The sequence below is a fragment of the Notothenia rossii genome (assembly GCF_949606895.1).
Source record: "Notothenia rossii genome assembly, chromosome: 3".
NCBI classification, from domain to species: domain Eukaryota; kingdom Metazoa; phylum Chordata; class Actinopteri; order Perciformes; family Nototheniidae; genus Notothenia; species Notothenia rossii.
Window position 1 is genome coordinate 80,871,206 of NC_136901.1, and position 18,372 is coordinate 80,889,577.

The 18,372-nt window shown below is 37.7% G+C and overlaps 3 protein-coding genes across 4 annotated transcripts; 2 read left to right on the forward strand and 1 right to left on the reverse strand.

Annotated features, from left to right (window-relative positions):
* The first annotated feature begins 459 nt into the window (after nucleotides 1–459).
* On the forward strand, nucleotides 460–6,480 carry clic2 (chloride intracellular channel 2). Its single transcript, XM_079669703.1, has 6 exons — nucleotides 460–705; nucleotides 2,318–2,427; nucleotides 3,550–3,675; nucleotides 3,780–3,880; nucleotides 4,567–4,748; nucleotides 5,852–6,480. The coding sequence occupies exons 1-6, from the start codon at nucleotides 652–654 to the stop codon at nucleotides 6,011–6,013; spliced, it is 735 nt and encodes a 244-aa protein (XP_079525829.1). The 5' UTR covers nucleotides 460–651; the 3' UTR covers nucleotides 6,014–6,480.
* Nucleotides 6,481–6,618: 138 nt separating this feature from the next.
* urp1 (urotensin-related peptide 1) lies at nucleotides 6,619–8,510 on the reverse strand. The gene is made up of 3 exons (XM_079669704.1): nucleotides 8,071–8,510; nucleotides 7,939–7,979; nucleotides 6,619–7,536 (listed from the first exon to the last, which is right to left on the reverse strand). The coding sequence occupies exons 1-3, from the start codon at nucleotides 8,153–8,155 to the stop codon at nucleotides 7,423–7,425; spliced, it is 240 nt and encodes a 79-aa protein (XP_079525830.1). The 5' UTR covers nucleotides 8,156–8,510; the 3' UTR covers nucleotides 6,619–7,422.
* Nucleotides 8,511–14,526: 6,016 nt separating this feature from the next.
* Nucleotides 14,527–18,085, forward strand: c1galt1c1 (C1GALT1-specific chaperone 1). Of its 2 annotated transcripts, none has more exons than XM_079672313.1 (2): nucleotides 14,527–14,912; nucleotides 16,009–18,085. In XM_079672313.1, the coding sequence occupies exon 2, from the start codon at nucleotides 16,023–16,025 to the stop codon at nucleotides 16,977–16,979; it is 957 nt and encodes a 318-aa protein (XP_079528439.1). In that variant the 5' UTR covers nucleotides 14,527–14,912; nucleotides 16,009–16,022; the 3' UTR covers nucleotides 16,980–18,085. The 2 variants fall into 2 exon arrangements, with proteins under 2 accessions (XP_079528439.1, XP_079528440.1); XM_079672314.1 differs by having other exon boundaries at nucleotides 14,849–15,010.
* The last annotated feature ends 287 nt before the right edge of the window (nucleotides 18,086–18,372 follow it).

Genomic DNA, 18,372 nt, shown 5'->3' on the forward strand with positions numbered 1-18,372 from the left:
TTAATGCTGAACTAATTATCTCAATGTCATATTATTATTTCATTCAGTAAATACACTATTATAATTACCACAGTAAGCTGATGGCAAGATTAGCTGTTCTTAATGACAAAACATTTTTAAAATGTATTTTAAAGGAACTTCTTACAATATTTTTTAGCTGTTTGGAATTGAATAAAAATGACAACATTTCTGAATAAAATGTATTGGAGTTAGTGTGTCAAATATATACAATATTGGCAAAAAGTACTTAGAGAACTCTAAGTCATACTTGATAACTTGGGTACATTTCCTTGAGGAGAAATCCTCACACGCTGTTATCAGTTCCTGTGTATTGCAATAAGCAGAGGAAACTATTTTAGGCTCATAGATGTTGCTTTGGATATATAAGAGGGAGTACCCCGCCCATCTCTCTGGATCCTCCCTCTCCCCTCACGAGTGAAGTATGTTCAGGGCGATAGCCTCCTCCTGAGACAAAACAAACTGAGCCAGGAGGTGTTACACTTTCTCCACAGAGACCATTTAAACCAGAGCAGCGCCTATTCACTGCTATCAGACTTCTCTCCATACAGCGCTGTGGGTGCAAAAAGACTTTTTTTTGGAACAAGGAATACAACAACAACAAAAGTTGTATTAAATTTGTTTTGGGACAGCATGGCACTTCGACAGAACTCTGAAATGGAGCCAAGCATCGAGTTGTTTATTAAGGTCAGTCATTTTCAATTTAATTAATAACTTAAAAGAAGAAGTTGGCTGGAACATGTGAGGGAACGTTAATTACACCTGAATTCACTGTCAAAAGAGCCTCTTGTGTCGATAAATTCAACAACATTAACCAGTTTTTATATTGCTTGTTATTACCTTTTTAATGTAACTGCCTCATATCCTCCCTTTTAGAGCAAAATATATATTTATGTATTTGATTTAACCTTCGATTCAACCGGGAGGTCCCATGAGATTAAAAATATGTTTTCATAGAAGAAAGAAAACACACATTTCTCGAACTCATATTGCAGAAATAAATTCAGTTTTGAAAGTTTTACTAAAACAACTTTGACATCTTAAGGAATCGAATTCTTTCATTTTGGATTTAAAAATATTTCTCAATTTAGTATTTCCTTGCAGGGAAGCAGAAAACACAAATGCCCTGTTTTCAAATTTCACTTCAGGAATTAAGGCAAACAAACGATTTTCTGATCACTTATCAGTATTGTATAAGAGGCCAGAGATCTGCACCATGTTGTACGATCAATCAGAGGACAACTCTCATTTTGATGGGTGCCGTTTAAAGATACTGTGTGCTGCAGAAGCTACAAGTGTTTCTTTCCCTGTTGAGTGTCACAGCGCTTATATTTTATCTATGAACTCTGACCACAGACAGACAGCCGACCTTATCATCGCACAGCCAGACGGAGCTGAGAGCGAACAGGAGGACTGGTACACCCGCTTTACTTACACATATGTTCAGTTATAAACGTCTATATCAAGAAAAATGATCAAAAACAAAAAAATATCTTCCTTGATGTTAATAGCCAGACAACAACAACACGTGGAACTTTTCATTCTACTGGTACACAAACCTGTTTTTTTTAAAGGCATCTGTGCAGAGACAGATATAAAACAAGGTCAAGTGAGACTCAAAACAATTGAAGAAAGTACAATATGCTGTAGTAGACGGTACATTATGTCTCTTATGGGTAAGGGTTGAAAAATTCAACAGTTAACATTTAGGCTTTCTGCTGAGAGTGACATCAGTCTTAGGTTTTCACGCGCAAGGAATTTGCATTGGTGCAAATACAGGAAACAAAAGCCAAGAAAAAACGCTTTATCATATTTGTTTAGTCTGTACCAAAAAGTAGGAGGATTATAAACACACACAAGAAATAGTAGAGCACATAAACCTTATTTTTACTCTTCAGGCTAGCTGTTTCTTTTTCCTTGTAGTCTTAATGCTAAGCTTTGCTAGGCCAACAAGCTACTGACTGTACTCATGTTTACCGAACAGGCTGAGAAAGTGGTATCAAACTTCAACCATCCAACTTCAGGAAAGAAAGCATATCATTTTTCAAAATCTCAAACTTTTCCATTGACATCAAGAGGGAGCCGAGCTAATAATTGTTTTCCGCCACAACACAATGCCTGCTTTTCCCTCAATGGAGGAAACCGCCTGGACACGCCTTTCTTTCACTTTTAGATGTGTTTATTAGCGGATCAGAGGAGAAAATATATTGTGATTTGCTATAACACTTCACTGGCTATAACAGGACATTTATGGCTCATGTAGTCGTATACTTAACATTTACTTGTTTGTGTTTTTCAGGCTGGGCATGATGGGGAGAACGTGGGGAACTGCCCCTTCTGTCAGAGGCTCTTCATGGAGCTGTGGCTGAAAGGAGTGAAGTTTACAGTGACCACTGTTGACATGAGGAAGTAAGCCCCCCCTCCGTCAGAAACACTTCCTGAGCATCTGGTCTTGGGGACTTTTACACAGGACTCTTTCAAGAAGCAAATGAGAGAGAGAACTTGAGAGTAATCCAAATAATTTCTAACTTATCAATAGGTGTGTTTCTCCCTCTGCCTCACATAGGTCAGAGGGAGGAGCCGTAAAGCTCCATGTACAAAGAGCTCTGTGTCGCTGTCAAACAAACACCTTTTTTAATTGAGGCTTTATTGTGTGAATTTCTCAGCGTCATTACCGGTGAGCAAATAAGATCAGGAAACTTTGAAAGGAAGCTGATAATTGAATGATTCATAACACACACACACACACACACACACACACACACACACACACACACACACACACACACACACACACACACACACACACACACACACACACACACACACACACACACACACACACACACACACACACACACACATACACAGCCGACCACTCCCCAGCACAGTGTGTTTTTTATAACTAAACACACAGCCAATGTTAAACACATTCATCTACTGAATCACATTTGGTTCTGACAGTCTCGATAACAACACGCTCTCAGTTTTGACTTGCTTGATAACAGTAAGATTAAATACATTTACTGAATACATCCATAAGTAAGACATCTCCCTGCCCTACTTCCCCTTCATTTAAATCTGTAATATAAATGGCAAACTTAAGGGGGTAAAACGGGCCTTATCTAAAACACATCGTCCATATCTCTTATTTTATTCCTGATATCTTCAACTTGCAAATTATACCTTTTGCTACAGCATGTATTCATGACAGGACCCACGTATTTTACTTTCCTTTTGTCTGTATCTCAAAACAAAAGAGAAACAAAAGCCAAGCAACCACAAAAGCAGAGCAGATACTGTACCACTTGTAATGCATTTGTTCTACTCTGTTGCAGAAACTTTCAATATTCCGTTTTTCTGTATTTTTCTGAAAAATGTATTCCTCTTTCTGCCGCTCTCTTTCATCCTACTTTTCAAATGTAACCAATATTGCATAATTCTTTCAAAATTACATTTGAGATAAATAATTCCCTTTCGACTCCTTACTATATATGATGCTTATTCCACATTTCTGCGTCCTCTCTGCAGGAAGCCCGCTGAGCTCAAAGACTTGGCCCCCGGCACCAACCCTCCTTTCCTCCTCTACAACGGCACCCTCAAAACAGACTTCATCAAAATCGAGGAGTTTCTTGAACTAACAGTGGCACCTCCCAGGTATTGTTGCCGTTTAGTCACTAAACAAATATTAATCAGGTGTGATTGTGACGATGGCGTATTCTCATCAAACACGTTCACTCCCTTTCTTGCCTCCCCCGCAGGTATCCTCATCTCAGCCCACTAAACAGAGAGTCTTTTGATGTGGGCGCTGATATTTTTGCAAAGTTCTCTGCTTTCATCAAGAACAGTCCTAATAACACCTGTAAGTCGGACATTCATTAATTCAAATTTAAATAATATTTGTACATATCCTCAGATATTTTTAAAACCCATTATTAGAGACTTTTTTTAATTGTGATTTTGTTATTTATTGATTTTATTTGTATTTATTTTAGGAAAAGAGATCAAATATATGTTTAATATGTTATCACAGGACTAATGGGGTTTTAATTCTATCTACAAAACATGTGATAAGCCTCTAAAATATGGTAATATTCCATAATAGACTTAAACAGCCAACAGTGTATTAAATAGTCATTATTAGCATCAACCAATTACTTAACTACTTGGTCCTTATGTTGTTACACATGCATATTATTATATTATTGGAATTGTATTTGTGATACTTTGATTTGTGGGCAGTCTAGTTGCTTGAGATAAAGCTGTTATATTTGTTTAGTTAATTTAACCTCTTGAAATCTATTGCATTTTATAAACCTATAGATTTTGTATGGTCACTTATAACGTAAAAAGTCAATAGAAAAGATCAATAAAAGTCAGATAGAAGTCAAAAGTACAATATTTTCCCTCTGAAATGTAATGGAGTCAATAAATAACGTGCCATAAAATGGAAGCACTCGTGCACTGTACTTGAGTAATTGTACTTGCAGTTACATTACACCACATGCCATTACAGAAAACATAATCTCTGTGTTTCTGACCCTCCAGTCTACGAGAAAAACCTGCTGCGGGAGTTCAAGCGTCTGGACAACTACCTGAACTCCCCGCTGCCCGAGGAGATCGACCACAACTCCAGAGAGTCCGTCACCGTCTCCAAGAGGAAGTTTCTGGACGGGGATCGCCTCACCTTAGCCGACTGCAACCTGCTGCCCAAACTGCACGTCATCAGGGTGAGACTTCGCATCTAATGGGTTTCCATTTTAGGGTCATCTCTAGTAACTATAGTTTAGTCTAAAGGCAGTGGTGCAAAGTATATAAGTACATGTCTGCTTTCTCCACTTCAGAGGTCTCATGTACAGACATTTTCAATGAGTAATCTTTGAAGTTATTCAAGTTATTTAATTTTACAAATAAAATAGGCCTTCTTAAGAGTCGAGTTAATGTTTGGCGTTAAACGTTGAAGCAAATTGTCTACATCTATGCCTCTTCATTGGATGGGGTTGTGTCTTGAGAATTGTAGTTCTGAATCCTATATTGACTCAAAGAAGTCGCTGCTAGGTGGAATCATTATTTGACTACACTAGACAAAACTCGCTCTATGAAAACGTGTACTCACTGCTACAATTCTGAGGAACTGACTTGATACTTGACAGAGGTTGTATATTGTACTTTTTACTATACAATTAATTTATCTATGCATGTTCATTTGTATTATAAGATTTTACATTAAGAAAAAAAGGTGTTAAGGTTGTATAAAAATATGCATTATTAGAGATCAAATCAATATTTTACCACCGGGCTTGTGACTCCTTACAAAACAATGTGTGTGGTTGTGGCCCCCTTGTCACCATTTATGATGTTAATTCGTTTCACAAAAGATACATTTCCCATCCAAACTGTCTGCAAACCAAAGAGGTTAAACGATCGAACATTTCACAGGAAAAGCTAAACCAATAATACCAATGTGTGTATCAGGGCTGTTTTATTTTCTTCCTTCCTCTCTGACCAATCATCTCAAAACCATTCAGATGTATTCATATTTTTCCATTAATATGTCATTATGTCCCTGAATCATGTTAAATCAATGCCAAGTACTTTTGCTGCATTTATTTTATTAAAGGTACTCCACTGCGATAAAGAGAAATATTATCTATATTTTAAATCCACTACATTATTATGAAAGTTATAGTTACTTAATGACCATAAAAATGGTGCATTGTACTATATTAAAGTATACTAAAGTATTTAACATGGTCATTTTACATGAGTACTTTCTGATATTTATGAACATGGTATTCTTTATAATTAAGATTTTCCTTTCTTTGTATTTCAGGTTGCTTCCAAGAAGTACTGCGACTTTGACATCCCCGCAGAGTTCACAGGCGTGTGGAGATACCTTCGAAACGCCAGCGAGAGAGAAGAATTCAAACAGACGTGTCCAGCCGACATTGAAATCGAGAAGGCTTACTTCAGCGTGGCCAACAAGAGGAAATAAATCCTTGCATTCTCTGTAATTAAGTGTTCACTCAGTATAACTGTGTTGTGATCTGTAGAGGGCGCTACAACCTACAAATTAATATGTGGCCACAAAACAGACACTATTCCTCCTTAAGCCTGTATTTTTGTTCCAGTAAGACTCTAGGACACGCTGAAGTAAAACGTTTTATTGGTTGTATGTATCATCCATAGTCCATCATCCATAGTCACTCAGACAGATCTTTAAGCCATATTGAAAAGGCCAAATGTGCAATTATTGTTATTGTTTATAGTGTAAATAGATATTTTTCAACACTTTTTTGATCAATCACCCTCTTTAAAACATACACGATTGTGTTAGTGTGAGCAGCAGCTGCAGAAACCTCCACATACAGTTATTTTAATGCAAACCATGAAATACAGTTCTGTATCTGATATGATTATCACTGTCACACTAATAATAAATATCAAAAGGATTTGTCATAATCTTGCTTTTTTGTGTGCTGACTACTAATAATATATTGCTCTTTTCTTTAGGTACAATAGATAAAAGAAACATCTTTACCTTGAAATATCGCAACCAAAACAGCTTTCGATAATGGCATTTCTGATATTCAACTTTATTTTCAGCCACAAAAAAGAAGATTTTACAACTTCAAAAATATAACTTTTGATCGTTCAGTGTAGATGGTGAATTAACTGGTTGGTAGGAAACAAAAAATGAGGATGGAGAGGAAAGGCGTGGCCGACCAGGCCGTGAAGAAATCACAGCAAATGTCCTGCAGCGTCCGGGCTTTAGTTGGTGACACAGTATTTCCAGAAACATGCTGTCAGGGGATCAGAGAGGGTCGGACACAGAGCAGAAGTCACATGTGAGATTAACCTAACTCTAAATTGCCAACACTGTGAAAATGTTCATTTTTCATCATCACAAAACCACATTATCCACCCAACAAAATAATCCCTTAATGCATGACAAAAACGAGCAAAACAGTTAAATAAAGATAAGAATTTTTTTTTTTAAGTAAATAGACTAAAATATAATTAATAAACTATTTTAATTCATTACCACTGTTCATCGTCCAGTTATTAGATTACATTTTAGTTTAAATATTAACCAAATACTTTTGTCATCATCATTTGTTTAAATTGATATTATATTCTACTTTACTATATACTATATACTTATATACTATAAGTTGTTTCCTTTTCTGAATCTAAGGGTCTAAGGGAATAGATGTTTAAGAAAAAGTATCAATCAAATCTTGTCTATGGTGTTTGCTTTTTGGGTTTCATTGTATGTAAACATTGATTTTAGAAAATCCCAATATAAATAAAAGTTATAATGGTTATACATGCTATAAGCCTTTGTCAAAGACTGCAAATAAAGGGCAGGCGTGTTGAGTGATTGATGGAAGATAATAAGAGTCACTCACTTCTTTTGTTTGTTTTTGGCAAGTTCTGCTCTGACCTGAGAAAACCCTGAGAGCGAAGCTTGTCGGCCGCCGCCAGCTTCAAGACGGCTTCTCTGAGGTCCTCCACCTAAAAACAACACAGAAAACATGAAGAAAGCACACGCAGATAAAATGGTGAACTCTGATCTAAAGCCAGAGCTGTAACTAAGTGATCACATTTACCTCCTTATTTTAACCTGTTCAGTTATTCATATATTTATTTTAAGGATTACTCTTAAAGAAATGTGTGGCTTAGTTCCTGCATAAATTAGTTCAATCTCAGATTCTGAAATACTTTATAGATTTATAAAAATAATCAGAATTTATTTTCAGCCCCACAAAACAGCCTTCAGATTGAATTCATCTTGTTGCCTCAGTGACTACTTTTTCTTCTACGTAATTTCACTTTTAACTTCTTTGAATTGCTATAAAGAAATACAATGCTTTTAAATACTTTCTTAAAGTAGAAGAAGTAGATTATCAGCCTTACCATGTTTGCAAACTTGTCTTGTTGTATTGAATCTTTAGCACCTTCAAAACATAAAAATAGAAGTGCAGTCATTATCTTATATTATAACCATTTTGTGACCATTTATCGGCAAGATATTTGTATTATTTGTACCTTTATTCCAAGACTCCCTTCCTCCATTGTGCTGCATCAGTAGAGGATACAGATTATTCACCTCTCTCTGCTCCTCCTCAGCCATGTTGGGTCCATCATCCACCTCTGACACTAATTTCTGAATGAAATCTGTGGAAATGTAAAAAGAGAATGTGCTTTTACTTCAGCCTGTCATTATGAGATTAATATCCCTGCAGTGAGTTGAACAGAATAACTTGTAAAATGTATTTTTGCATCATTTTTCAAAACCATATCTTAAAGAGCATGAAAGAATACAAATATTTGAGTAAAGATAAGATAATAACCTCAAAGGAAAATTATGAATAATATGAATGAAGATTAGATCAATTGTGTTGTGTATCATCATTCAGATACATTTCTCACATAAATGCAGTAAAGCAGACGTGCAAAGTGTCCAATTTAAAATACTCAAATTGCCCTTAAGAGTACAGCATTTTAAAATAAATGCAACAATATCAGAAGAGTCTTACCTGCCTGTGGCTCCAGGTCGGTGTCGGGGTAGAGCGGTAGCGCATGTGTCCGTCTTGCAGAACAAATCACAGCCAAGAGGTAAAACACAGCGACAGAAATCATGGTGCTTCTATCTCTAGATGGTCAGATCTGGATTATAACTCTGCTTGGTAGAGAACTTCACTTATATATCCTCAGTGGCCATCCATCACAACCTGATCGATACATTATTATCACACCCAGTGTCCTTCTTAATGGTTTTGACGCGATGGATCAGGCGTCACAAACACAATTTAGGGGCCCCTGTGAATTGAGCCGGGGACTATCTGTGCTTGTACAGAGAGGCCTAACAAATGTTTACTCTGCAGCAGTAATCAGCGGCTGTCCAGAGCTCTGATGCCTTATGTCGGACATGTTTCTGTGTGATGGGCTGCTCAAACGTGTCATCGCTCATGTCTCAGGTACACAGCTGCTGGAAAGATGTCACTGTTGGTTTCTATGTCACTTTGGGTTGAATGACTGACATTTCTGTTCATTATGACTGTCTGATGAATCAAACATGTCACAGTGTGGTGAATACTTTGCAAATGTTGAACCAGCTTATTTCTTGTGCCACGCTTTAATGGTTTCCCGTCACCTCAATATTTAATTTCTCTAAAGATTTCCATTTTTATTGTTACTGTTCGAAATAAGTATATTTAAGTTTTCTGAAGGCTTCTTACCCTGCTGCTTTCGGTGTATAAGTCACATTTCGCACATTGGCCCGACTACATCAAAATAATGGCAAAAAGTCAAATGTGTGTGAAAAATAAGATTAAAATGTTTATTTGTCAACTGCTCCATTGTCCCTGCTTTAATCAGTCTTGTTCCTTTTACTGTTCTGACTTTTTTACCCATTATTTTTGTTATACTTTATATTTTCTTTCAGAAAGGATTTTGTTTTTATTTTTATTTTGTTCGCTGTTATCATCTTCTGTCTTTATTGTAAACTGTTATTTTCTATTTGATTAAATGTGTTAAATGTCTTGTTTTCTCTTCTCTACAATGCTCTTTACAAAGATGGCTTTTTTGTTCTCTATGTAATAAAAAAACTGTGCCTACAAAGACTTACAAGACAAATTAGGATTTGATAGAAATGTAAGGATAGAAAGAAAATCATCAAATTAAAATGTTGGTTTGATGATGGCGCTATATTAACGTTAAAAGTCATTAAATATATAAATGGATATCTCCAAGAGATTCATTGGCAATCAGTCTGATAACTGTTGAGATATTTAATGTTTTAGAGCCATACCACCTTCAAAAAATGATCTAAAAAAAAAGATCTACGAACATCCCAAGTGTCAGACAAGGCCAAGGGTCAGAGGTCAGCCCTGATGGCCTCAGGAAGAATCTTTTCACATTGCAGATCTCTCGTTTTCAGATGCAAAGCCCAACAACTCCCCTCTGCCTTATGAAGAACAAATATGAGTTTAAAACGCTGCACCTTTAATGAAAGGTACTTGAGAGAACAGGCGGTGTCACGTGTCCATTGGAGAAAATTACAGTTTGAGTTTGATCAATAATCACCTTTATGTGAAAAACCTTAATTGTAATGAATGTCCCAACATTTGTTATAAAGTCTCGACACCTAACATTACATCTGTCAATAAGTTCTTAAGTTGCTGCTCATCATTTTTAGCCATGGATGTGTAATAACCATAACCTAATTATTTGTTATTACATTTAATTTGTATTATTAATGTGTGCTTCTCTTCTCTAAATTGTATTCTTTATTATTGGATGTCTTTTTATATCTGCTATGCCACTTTTCGCTGTAACAACCTTACGTTTCCTACGGGAGTCTGGGACTAACAAAGGATTTCTGATTCTGATTAATGTATTACTTGTTTTCGTTAAGGCTTGTTTCTAAAAATAAAAAAGATTCAAACAAGTCAAGAGTTTTTGGCTGTTCAAGGAGGCTTTTTGTCAAACTGAAAGGCACCTAATGCTCTTCAGATGAGTGTGCGTGTTATCAGGTGATTTATAAGGTTGTCTCCACATCGATGGAAACAACAACATTTGATACATCTGTCTGCAGTGCAGTCAATGAGAAAAGGTAAAAGTACAGCAAAGTTTGGTTTTAAGGTCAAGCTGTGACTTTGACTTTAAATTACTAGATATATTACTCATCAGGAAAAGGAAATAATTGAGTCCCTGTCAAAACCTCATACAGGATTTATTTTTGATTTGTTCAGCTAATGAATTTAAAGTCACATTTTGTGCATTCAAACTATGGTAACAAAATGTAAATTATGTAGAGTAACAATCTGTTCTGCAGGAATGGCTGTGAATAACATCTGAAAACATTATATCAAGATGCAACAGTGAGTGGCGCATGTACATTGTATAAAACAAAATTACATTAGCAAAACACTTTTACCAAAGAAAAAAGTATTTAACATTAACAAAAACAAATCAACAAACTGCGAAACACTTTTACAAAGCTAGAGACACATTTACATTTTATAAAACCAAATTACATTTTATAAAAACAAAATTACATTTTATAAAACAAAATTACATTTGCTCAAACACTTTTACGAGAACTGAGACAAATTCACAAGTCCCGAAACACTTTAACATTTGCCGAAACACTAGAGAATCAAACCGGAAAGGGAAGGTCCATCATACCAGAATTGACGTGCAAGTGATTGACACAAACTTAAAGGTCCCATGTCATGGCCATTTCTACTGATCATATTTCCATTGTTGAGGTCTACTAAAATAGATTTATAATGTGCAATTTTCCAAAATCGCATTGGTTTCTCATACAGCATCTCTGTATAGTATGTGTATTCACTCTCTGTCCTAAACGGCTTGTTGGAGCTCCTGCCCCCCCCCCTCCCTATGAGCTCAGTGGCCGTCTGCGAGACAGCGAGACACAGCTAAACCAGCCCGAACACACACACCCGCAGCCTGGCTGGGAGTTTGTGTGTGTGCTCACACACAAACGCCACGTCCCGCCGTCTCAGGGAGGAGAAATCGGCGGAGCTGCAGCTGAGAAAATATTGAGTGTGTGTGTGTGAGGAAGTCCGCAGATTGGTCCAACTGTAACGGCTCCGCGGACGTAACGTAACGGCTCCACGGATTGGTCCATTTGGTCCAATGGGTCCATTTGGGTATGGGCACGTCACTGTACCCAGGAAGAAAAAGAAAAATCTCCAACAAGGCGTTTTGGGGCAGCATAGACAGGTATTTTCTGTGTTCGAGTTTTACTCGCTACAGGGTGTACTTTGAGGGTTTGTGACTCTGCAGACCGTTTACATGCATAAAAACCTTCATAACACACAAGGGGACGGGTAATAACCAGAAAAGCATGACATGGGACCTTTAAGTTTGTTTTGGCGGATAGACCGCCGGGTACCTATGGACGGTACGAGTGTGTTTATGGTCATTAAACATGTTTTGTCCGTTCTGTGGAAACCACCTGGGCCAAGTGATACGGTTTTGCTCATCACGATATACGTTCTCGTGCGCGCGAGATAGTTACCGATTCTCGAAGCGGAGCTGTGCCTTATTGTGCACCGCCTTCGCTGTGTTTACCTTAATTAGAACAGCTAAAGAGCGACTGCAGGCTGCTTAGTTTTAACCACAAACACCTCTACACACACACACACACACACCTCTACACACATTGAACTGCCCGATTATTCCCCCTACTCGTCTTAAGAAGGAGTTATGATTGTGTGTGTGTGTGTGTGTGTGTGTGTGTGTGTGTGTGTGTGTGTGTGTGTGTGTGTGTGTGTGTGTGTGTGTGTGTGTGTGTGTGTGTGTGTGTGTGTGTGTGTGTGTGTGTGTGTGTGTGTGTGCTCAGCTCTGATTATATGTGTTCGGTGTGTTTGTTTATGTCCGACACCGGCATTTGTTTTCACAGACTTGTACATTTGACTCAGTTCGTAAAAGTATTTTATAAAATGTAATTTTGTTTTTATAAAATGTAATTTGTTTTATAAAATGGAAATGTGTCTCCAGCTTTGTAAAAGTGTTTCGCATTTTGTTATTTTTTTTTTGTTAATGTTAAATAGTTTTTTCTTTGAAAAAAGTGTTTTGCTAATGTAATTTTGTTTGGGGGGGGGGTGGTTTATGATGCCGTTTAAAAAATAAAAGGCCGTCAGTGAACCGGCCTTTCTTTCACAAAGCGGGACACCTGGTCACACTATGTTCAACACTGAATTAAAGGAAAAATGTTGATCTTATACATATATTTGGTAAAAAATATACAAAATAAATCAAATGTAATGTGATATAAAAAATTTCAAAGATAATAACGATAGGTCAAATTAAGCAACCTGGCACTATATTAGATCATAATACGTTATAGGCATAATATAATAGTACTGTAGTATAATATATTCATTATTATTTTATAATTTATATCATGTTTAATTATAATTGTATTAGTAGTAGTATTAGCAGCAGTGTTGGGACTAACGCGTTATAAAGTAACGCGTTACTATAACGCCGTTATTTTTGGACAGTAACTAGTACTCTAGCGCGTTATTTTTAAAATTCAGTAACTCAGTTACCGTTACTACATGGTGCGTTACTCCGTTATTTTTTTTATATAGTCTCGGCTCCCAGACGTTGGTGAGCGGCGCCAACAGCGAGGCGAACAGAGATGAGAACTGTACGTACAGTACTTGAGTAAATGTACTTAGATACTTCCTGTGTCACATGCGGAGACGCTTTGTGGGCGTGTTTGTGTTTAGTTAGCCTACTAACAATACTATCATGGCGACGGCGGAGCACAAGTCGAGTTTCTCGGAGATATGCTCACTATTTTACTTTTCTCGAGCATAAAGAAAAGAATGTGTTAGTTAAGTGTAAGTTGTGTCTTGGCGGGTCAAAGATCCTATCTACTGCTCAAAACAGCAATTCCAATCTGTTAAAACATCTGCAAAAACAACATGCTGGGACGAAGCTATTAGTTAAGAGCACAGACCCAGAGCTATCCGACGCCACCTCACCTCCACCTCCACCCAAGCAACAGCGGCTGGATTTCAACCGAGGGACTGCTAGTCAGGTGAAAGTGGATAAAGCCATTGCACGGTATGTTGTTGAACACGTGCAGGCTATTTCTACAGTGGAGTCACCCGCTTTCAGGGAGCTAGTAAGCATGATACCATGTCCGGGAGGCACACGGCATATGGGACGCAAAACGTTTTCCAACTACCTGGAGAAAGAATATACCAAAATGGATAGCGAGCTAAAGAAAACATTTGAGGGGCTGGAATACATCTCGACCACCGCAGACATTTGGTCTGTCCACAACAGAAGCTTCCTCGGGATAACATCTCACTGGATAAACCCCACCACTTTACAACGCCAGAAAGCTGCGTTGGCCTGTAAAAGGATAAAGGGTAGGCATACGTACGATCTTATTGCTAGTGAGATTGACCACATTCACTCTTTGTATGGAGTGTCAACAAAAGTTACCTCCACGGTTACTGATAACGGCTCTAACTTTGTGAAAGCCTTTGCCATGTATCAACCGGAATCGCTCTCTGACGACGATAAATTGGCACTTTGAAACATATCTTTGTTTTTGTATAGACCACATTGCTTAGCAGAGTTCAGTGATGCAAATGCATGTCAAGTTGATCAACAGATTGTATTATTCTCCAATGCAATAACAGTACTTAAATGAAGGCTATAAGGGCATTAATGGGAGCTTTTCTTTTTTGGGAGCCCTTTTTTTAAGTAACTAAAACGTTACTTTTCACAGTAACGCATTACTTTGGACCGTAAGCAATCGAAAAGTAACTGAGTTACTTTTGAAATGAAGTAACTAATAATGTAACTAGTTACTGGTTTTCAGTAACTAGCACAACACTGATTAGCAGTAGTAGTAACATGCATCAGTAGAAATAACAACTTGTTATATTTAAAATAGGAATGTTTTGTTGATTTTGCAAACAAATTAAAATCTTCAAAATTAAAACTGGACTTTTGCGCAAAGAAATACAAAAATGCACGTAACATTAAGTGATATTACACGACAGAGTTGTATTTCTTTCCCCTATTAAATATGAAAGGTTGATCTTTTCAGCAGCTTTAGCCTAAATATATCATAATCAACCCAGCAATCAGTTAACAATGATCAACATAAAACAAATAAAAGAACATTAATTTTGAAGCATATCATAAAAACATAAACAAAAGAATGTGACCTCAGTAGAGTCACGTGACTTCAGAGCCGGAAGTTGCCGTCAGTTTGGAACATGCACCTAGCTCTTAATTAACTCTCCTGACGACGAACAGGAGCAGTGGCAGCTGAAAGGAGGACGGAAGAGGGACACTTTCTCACAAGGTCGTATTACTCCTGCTAGGTACAGTATATATTATTTTCTTGTTTTATGTATGTTGCTAACAAGACGTTTAGTGTAAACGCTACGGAGATGGGAAGCTAACAGTTAGCTATCCGCTGGTAAGACTTTAAAAACTCTCGGATTCAATGTTATGAAGTGAACTAATGTTAACGCTAGCTGTTCATACTTAATAGATCAAATGTCGACATTAATAAAACGTTATAACATGTCCGTAATGTCTAATCCAAACGATGTCTAATCCATCTGAGACCTGATCGGCTGCTCAGCTTGTCTCACAAGACAAACAAGCTTAACGAGTTATACTTATATTCAACTATATTTCCTTTGTTGTATAGAAATACTTTAGTTTATCTGTCGGGTTGGACAGTGCACATTAATAAATAGGACTCCTAAACCTACTGTCACAGCAGTAAAGTTGTCACGCACACACATGAGCTACACAGTTTCTCACATAATTATATGTTGATTTAGTAAGTGCAGCTTCCTCATTTGTTCTAGATATCGAGTTGTGGATAACAATGCAACTTCACAATGTGCTCACAGCTGCTCAACTGGTTATAAGTGATGGCCTCTGTGGAGCATTGTGTCTCTGCTTTCACTCTTCAAGGTTTAGTGTAATTCTGCCCTGAAGTGTTTTAGTCTTTCCAGTGATAAACGAACATACATGTTACACAGCTGTTGAATATGTATAAATACACACAGCTAGAGAAATTCACCCAGATTAAATGAAGTTATAAAAGACTTTACATAGGTTTAGTTTATCAAGCATGTCATTTTATAATTAAGAAACCCTTACAGCAAAAGCTCTATGAAAGGCTTTATAAGTCAAATCTTACAATCATTTCTGTAACAAACGTCTAGCTGGTGTAAAGAAAGTAATAATGTTTTTTTTCACTTTTCTATGTATGCAAGCTCGCACATTTTGTACAATTCAGAGTATGTGAATGATTTAAGCCTAATATGAGACCATTAGAGCAACCTTAATGTGAGAAAATTAAAGATTAATTCAGATTAATCAAACTATATTTTAAGATCCTTGTTTATTCTGAGAAGCATTCCCTTTCAGCTAATGTTTGGCTATTTCTCTCCCTTCCAGTGTCTGCTGTCAACATGTTGTCTGAAGGAGGCTCTTTCATGAAGGGGATGGCCATGGGCGGCATCTTCTGCTTGGGACTCTCACTATTTGGTAGTTTCAGCCCCGCCACAGAGCACGGGCCGGGCGAACAACATCATCATCATCACGTCAAGGCCCCGAGTAAAGACGAGCTGACTCGCCTCTCGGACGGTCACGTGCTGGAGTTGGTGAATCAAGTCCGGGTGTCTTGCATCATCATGGTCCAGCCAAAGATCCTGGTTCACTGGGCGGCTGCGCTGGACACCTGGAGTAAACACTGTGACAAGGCTGTGTTCTACACCTCCGAGTCCTCCAAGGCTTTGGAGGCGGTAGACTTAAATGAAAAAGATGACTGGGCGAGGCTACGTAAAGCTTTGAACCATGCCTATGAGAACGCCGGAGACCTGCGCTGGTTCTTTGTGGCAAAAGCGACCACGTTTGCCATCATCGAGAACCTCAAACACCTGGTGCTCACAAAAGACCCCGAGGAGCCCTTCTACCTGGGCAACGCTATGAAGTCCGGGGAGCTGGAGTATGTGGCGTATGAAAGTGGCATCGTTCTGAGTTATGAAGCACTGAAAAGGCTAGTGAATGTGTTGCAGGATGAAGAAAAATGTCCAGAAAGAGGACACGCCCTGTGGGCGATGAGTGAGGACAAGCAGCTGGCAGTGTGTCTCAAATACACCGGTGTGTTTGCCGAGAATGGAGAAGACTCTCACGGAAAGGGCCTCTTTAACAGCAAGAGTGTGGACAGCTTAATAACGGACAGCATGAGGGAAAACCCCACTAATGTGGTGGAGGGCTGCTGCTCCGACCTGGCAGTCACGTTTAACGATATGTCGCCCAATCAAATGCAGGTTATGATGTTCGGAGTTTACAGACTTCGTCCTTACGGCCACGACTTCCATGACTTGTTAGTATTTCAACCTCCTGAAGGTTCAGACAACGACTAGAGACTCTTTCCTTTTAATATGTACGTGGCATTTGAAATGTTTTTTGCTTCTATGATGGCAAACTTAACTGTTGAGATGTTTTTCTAATTATGTTTGTAAAATGGATGCTGGGTGGGAATAACTCTTTTATGTATATTTGTACCTTTTGCAGTTGGCACAATCAGCACCTGAAATGCGTTTGTGGTGTTGTTGAACTGAGGCGATGAGTGTGCGGTTCTTTTAAATGAAGATAGAGCAGGGACATTTAGCAAACTTGTACCATGAGACTAGATTCTCTGGAAGTTGCAATGATGTACCTCAGTGTTGAAATCTGGGGAAAGTATATTCACTAGGGCTGCACGATGTTGAAGTATACATACAGGTAGATTCTGTAGCCGAAAGATTTCTACTGAACTGATCTTCCTTTTTTGGCGATTTTTCTCGTGTTCCCTGCCCATTTTCGGGACCCTGCTTTGTTTTTGATTGAATAATTGATGAAAATTATTGTGATTGGTTGTTTGCTGTGCATGAAGAACCTGAATATCTCTCACTATGAACACATTCTTGTATGAAAGAATTTGAAAGTTGGAGTAATTTATGTTCTATTAGACAGATCTTCCTTTGAGAATAGTCATGTTAAATTAAGTGATTTTTCCTTTGTTTCAAGCAGCAAAGAAGTTTGATCAAGACTTGGTTGAGTTCATTTGTCTTACATGATCACATCCTGTGTTGCATGGCTGAAACAATATATCATGCAGCCCTAATATTCAGTATATTTCTATTGTCCTGTGTTACTGAACAACTTTACTTTTTCAGTGGAGCTGTCATTGTTCCACTTTCATTTAAAAAAAAGATGTGATTATCAAACTAAGTACTTTTAAGAAATGTGACTTTTGGATGATGATAATAAATCAAATGAATTACTGATACATGTTGAGCTGTTGCTGCAAACCTGGTAAACATACTGTGAAGGAATTTTGTGAAGGGAAATAAATGTACTGTTAGCTCTGTTAACATTTCTGTTTTGCCTTGACCAATACGTTCTTGTAATCTTGAAACTAAATGTACATATTTTTCTGCAACTAGGCAAGAAGAGAATAAAATATTGAAGTTAACTGAAAAACTAAGCGTTGCCTTAATGGTGGTAGATTTGTTTGAGCTATTGTATGAGAATTATTTATCTTACACTTTAGAATATCACCTAAAAATCGAAATTGACTGTAAAGCATTACTGAGCAAATAGAAGCAGCATAACCAGTCTAACATCTGCACTCACTCTGCCACTCCTTAATATGCAACTATCCTCAGATCCTGGTTAGTGAGTGAAGGCCACGTCATTACTCCAACTACAAACTACGTGAATAGCAAGTAAACACAGCCTCTAAAAGGGGCTGGAAACTCTGAGCTTGACATT

Bases quoted from the DNA above. Each gene is read 5' to 3' on its own strand.
- c1galt1c1 (XM_079672313.1), top strand. From the start codon at position 16,023: ATGTTGTCTGAAGGAGGCTCTTTCATGAAGGGGATGGCCATGGGCGGC.
- clic2 (XM_079669703.1), top strand. From the start codon at position 652: ATGGCACTTCGACAGAACTCTGAAATGGAGCCAAGCATCGAGTTGTTT. The intron at 706-2,317 runs GTCAGTCATTTT...TGTGTTTTTCAG, and splicing joins GCATCGAGTTGTTTATTAAG to GCTGGGCATGATGGGGAGAA. The intron at 3,881-4,566 runs GTAAGTCGGACA...CTGACCCTCCAG, and splicing joins GAACAGTCCTAATAACACCT to TCTACGAGAAAAACCTGCTG.
- urp1 (XM_079669704.1), bottom strand. From the start codon at position 8,155: ATGGCTGAGGAGGAGCAGAGAGAGGTGAATAATCTGTATCCTCTACTG. The intron at 7,980-8,070 runs GTACAAATAATA...TATGTTTTGAAG, and splicing joins AAGGGAGTCTTGGAATAAAG to GTGCTAAAGATTCAATACAA. The intron at 7,537-7,938 runs GTAAGGCTGATA...TGTTGTTTTTAG, and splicing joins AAGACAAGTTTGCAAACATG to GTGGAGGACCTCAGAGAAGC.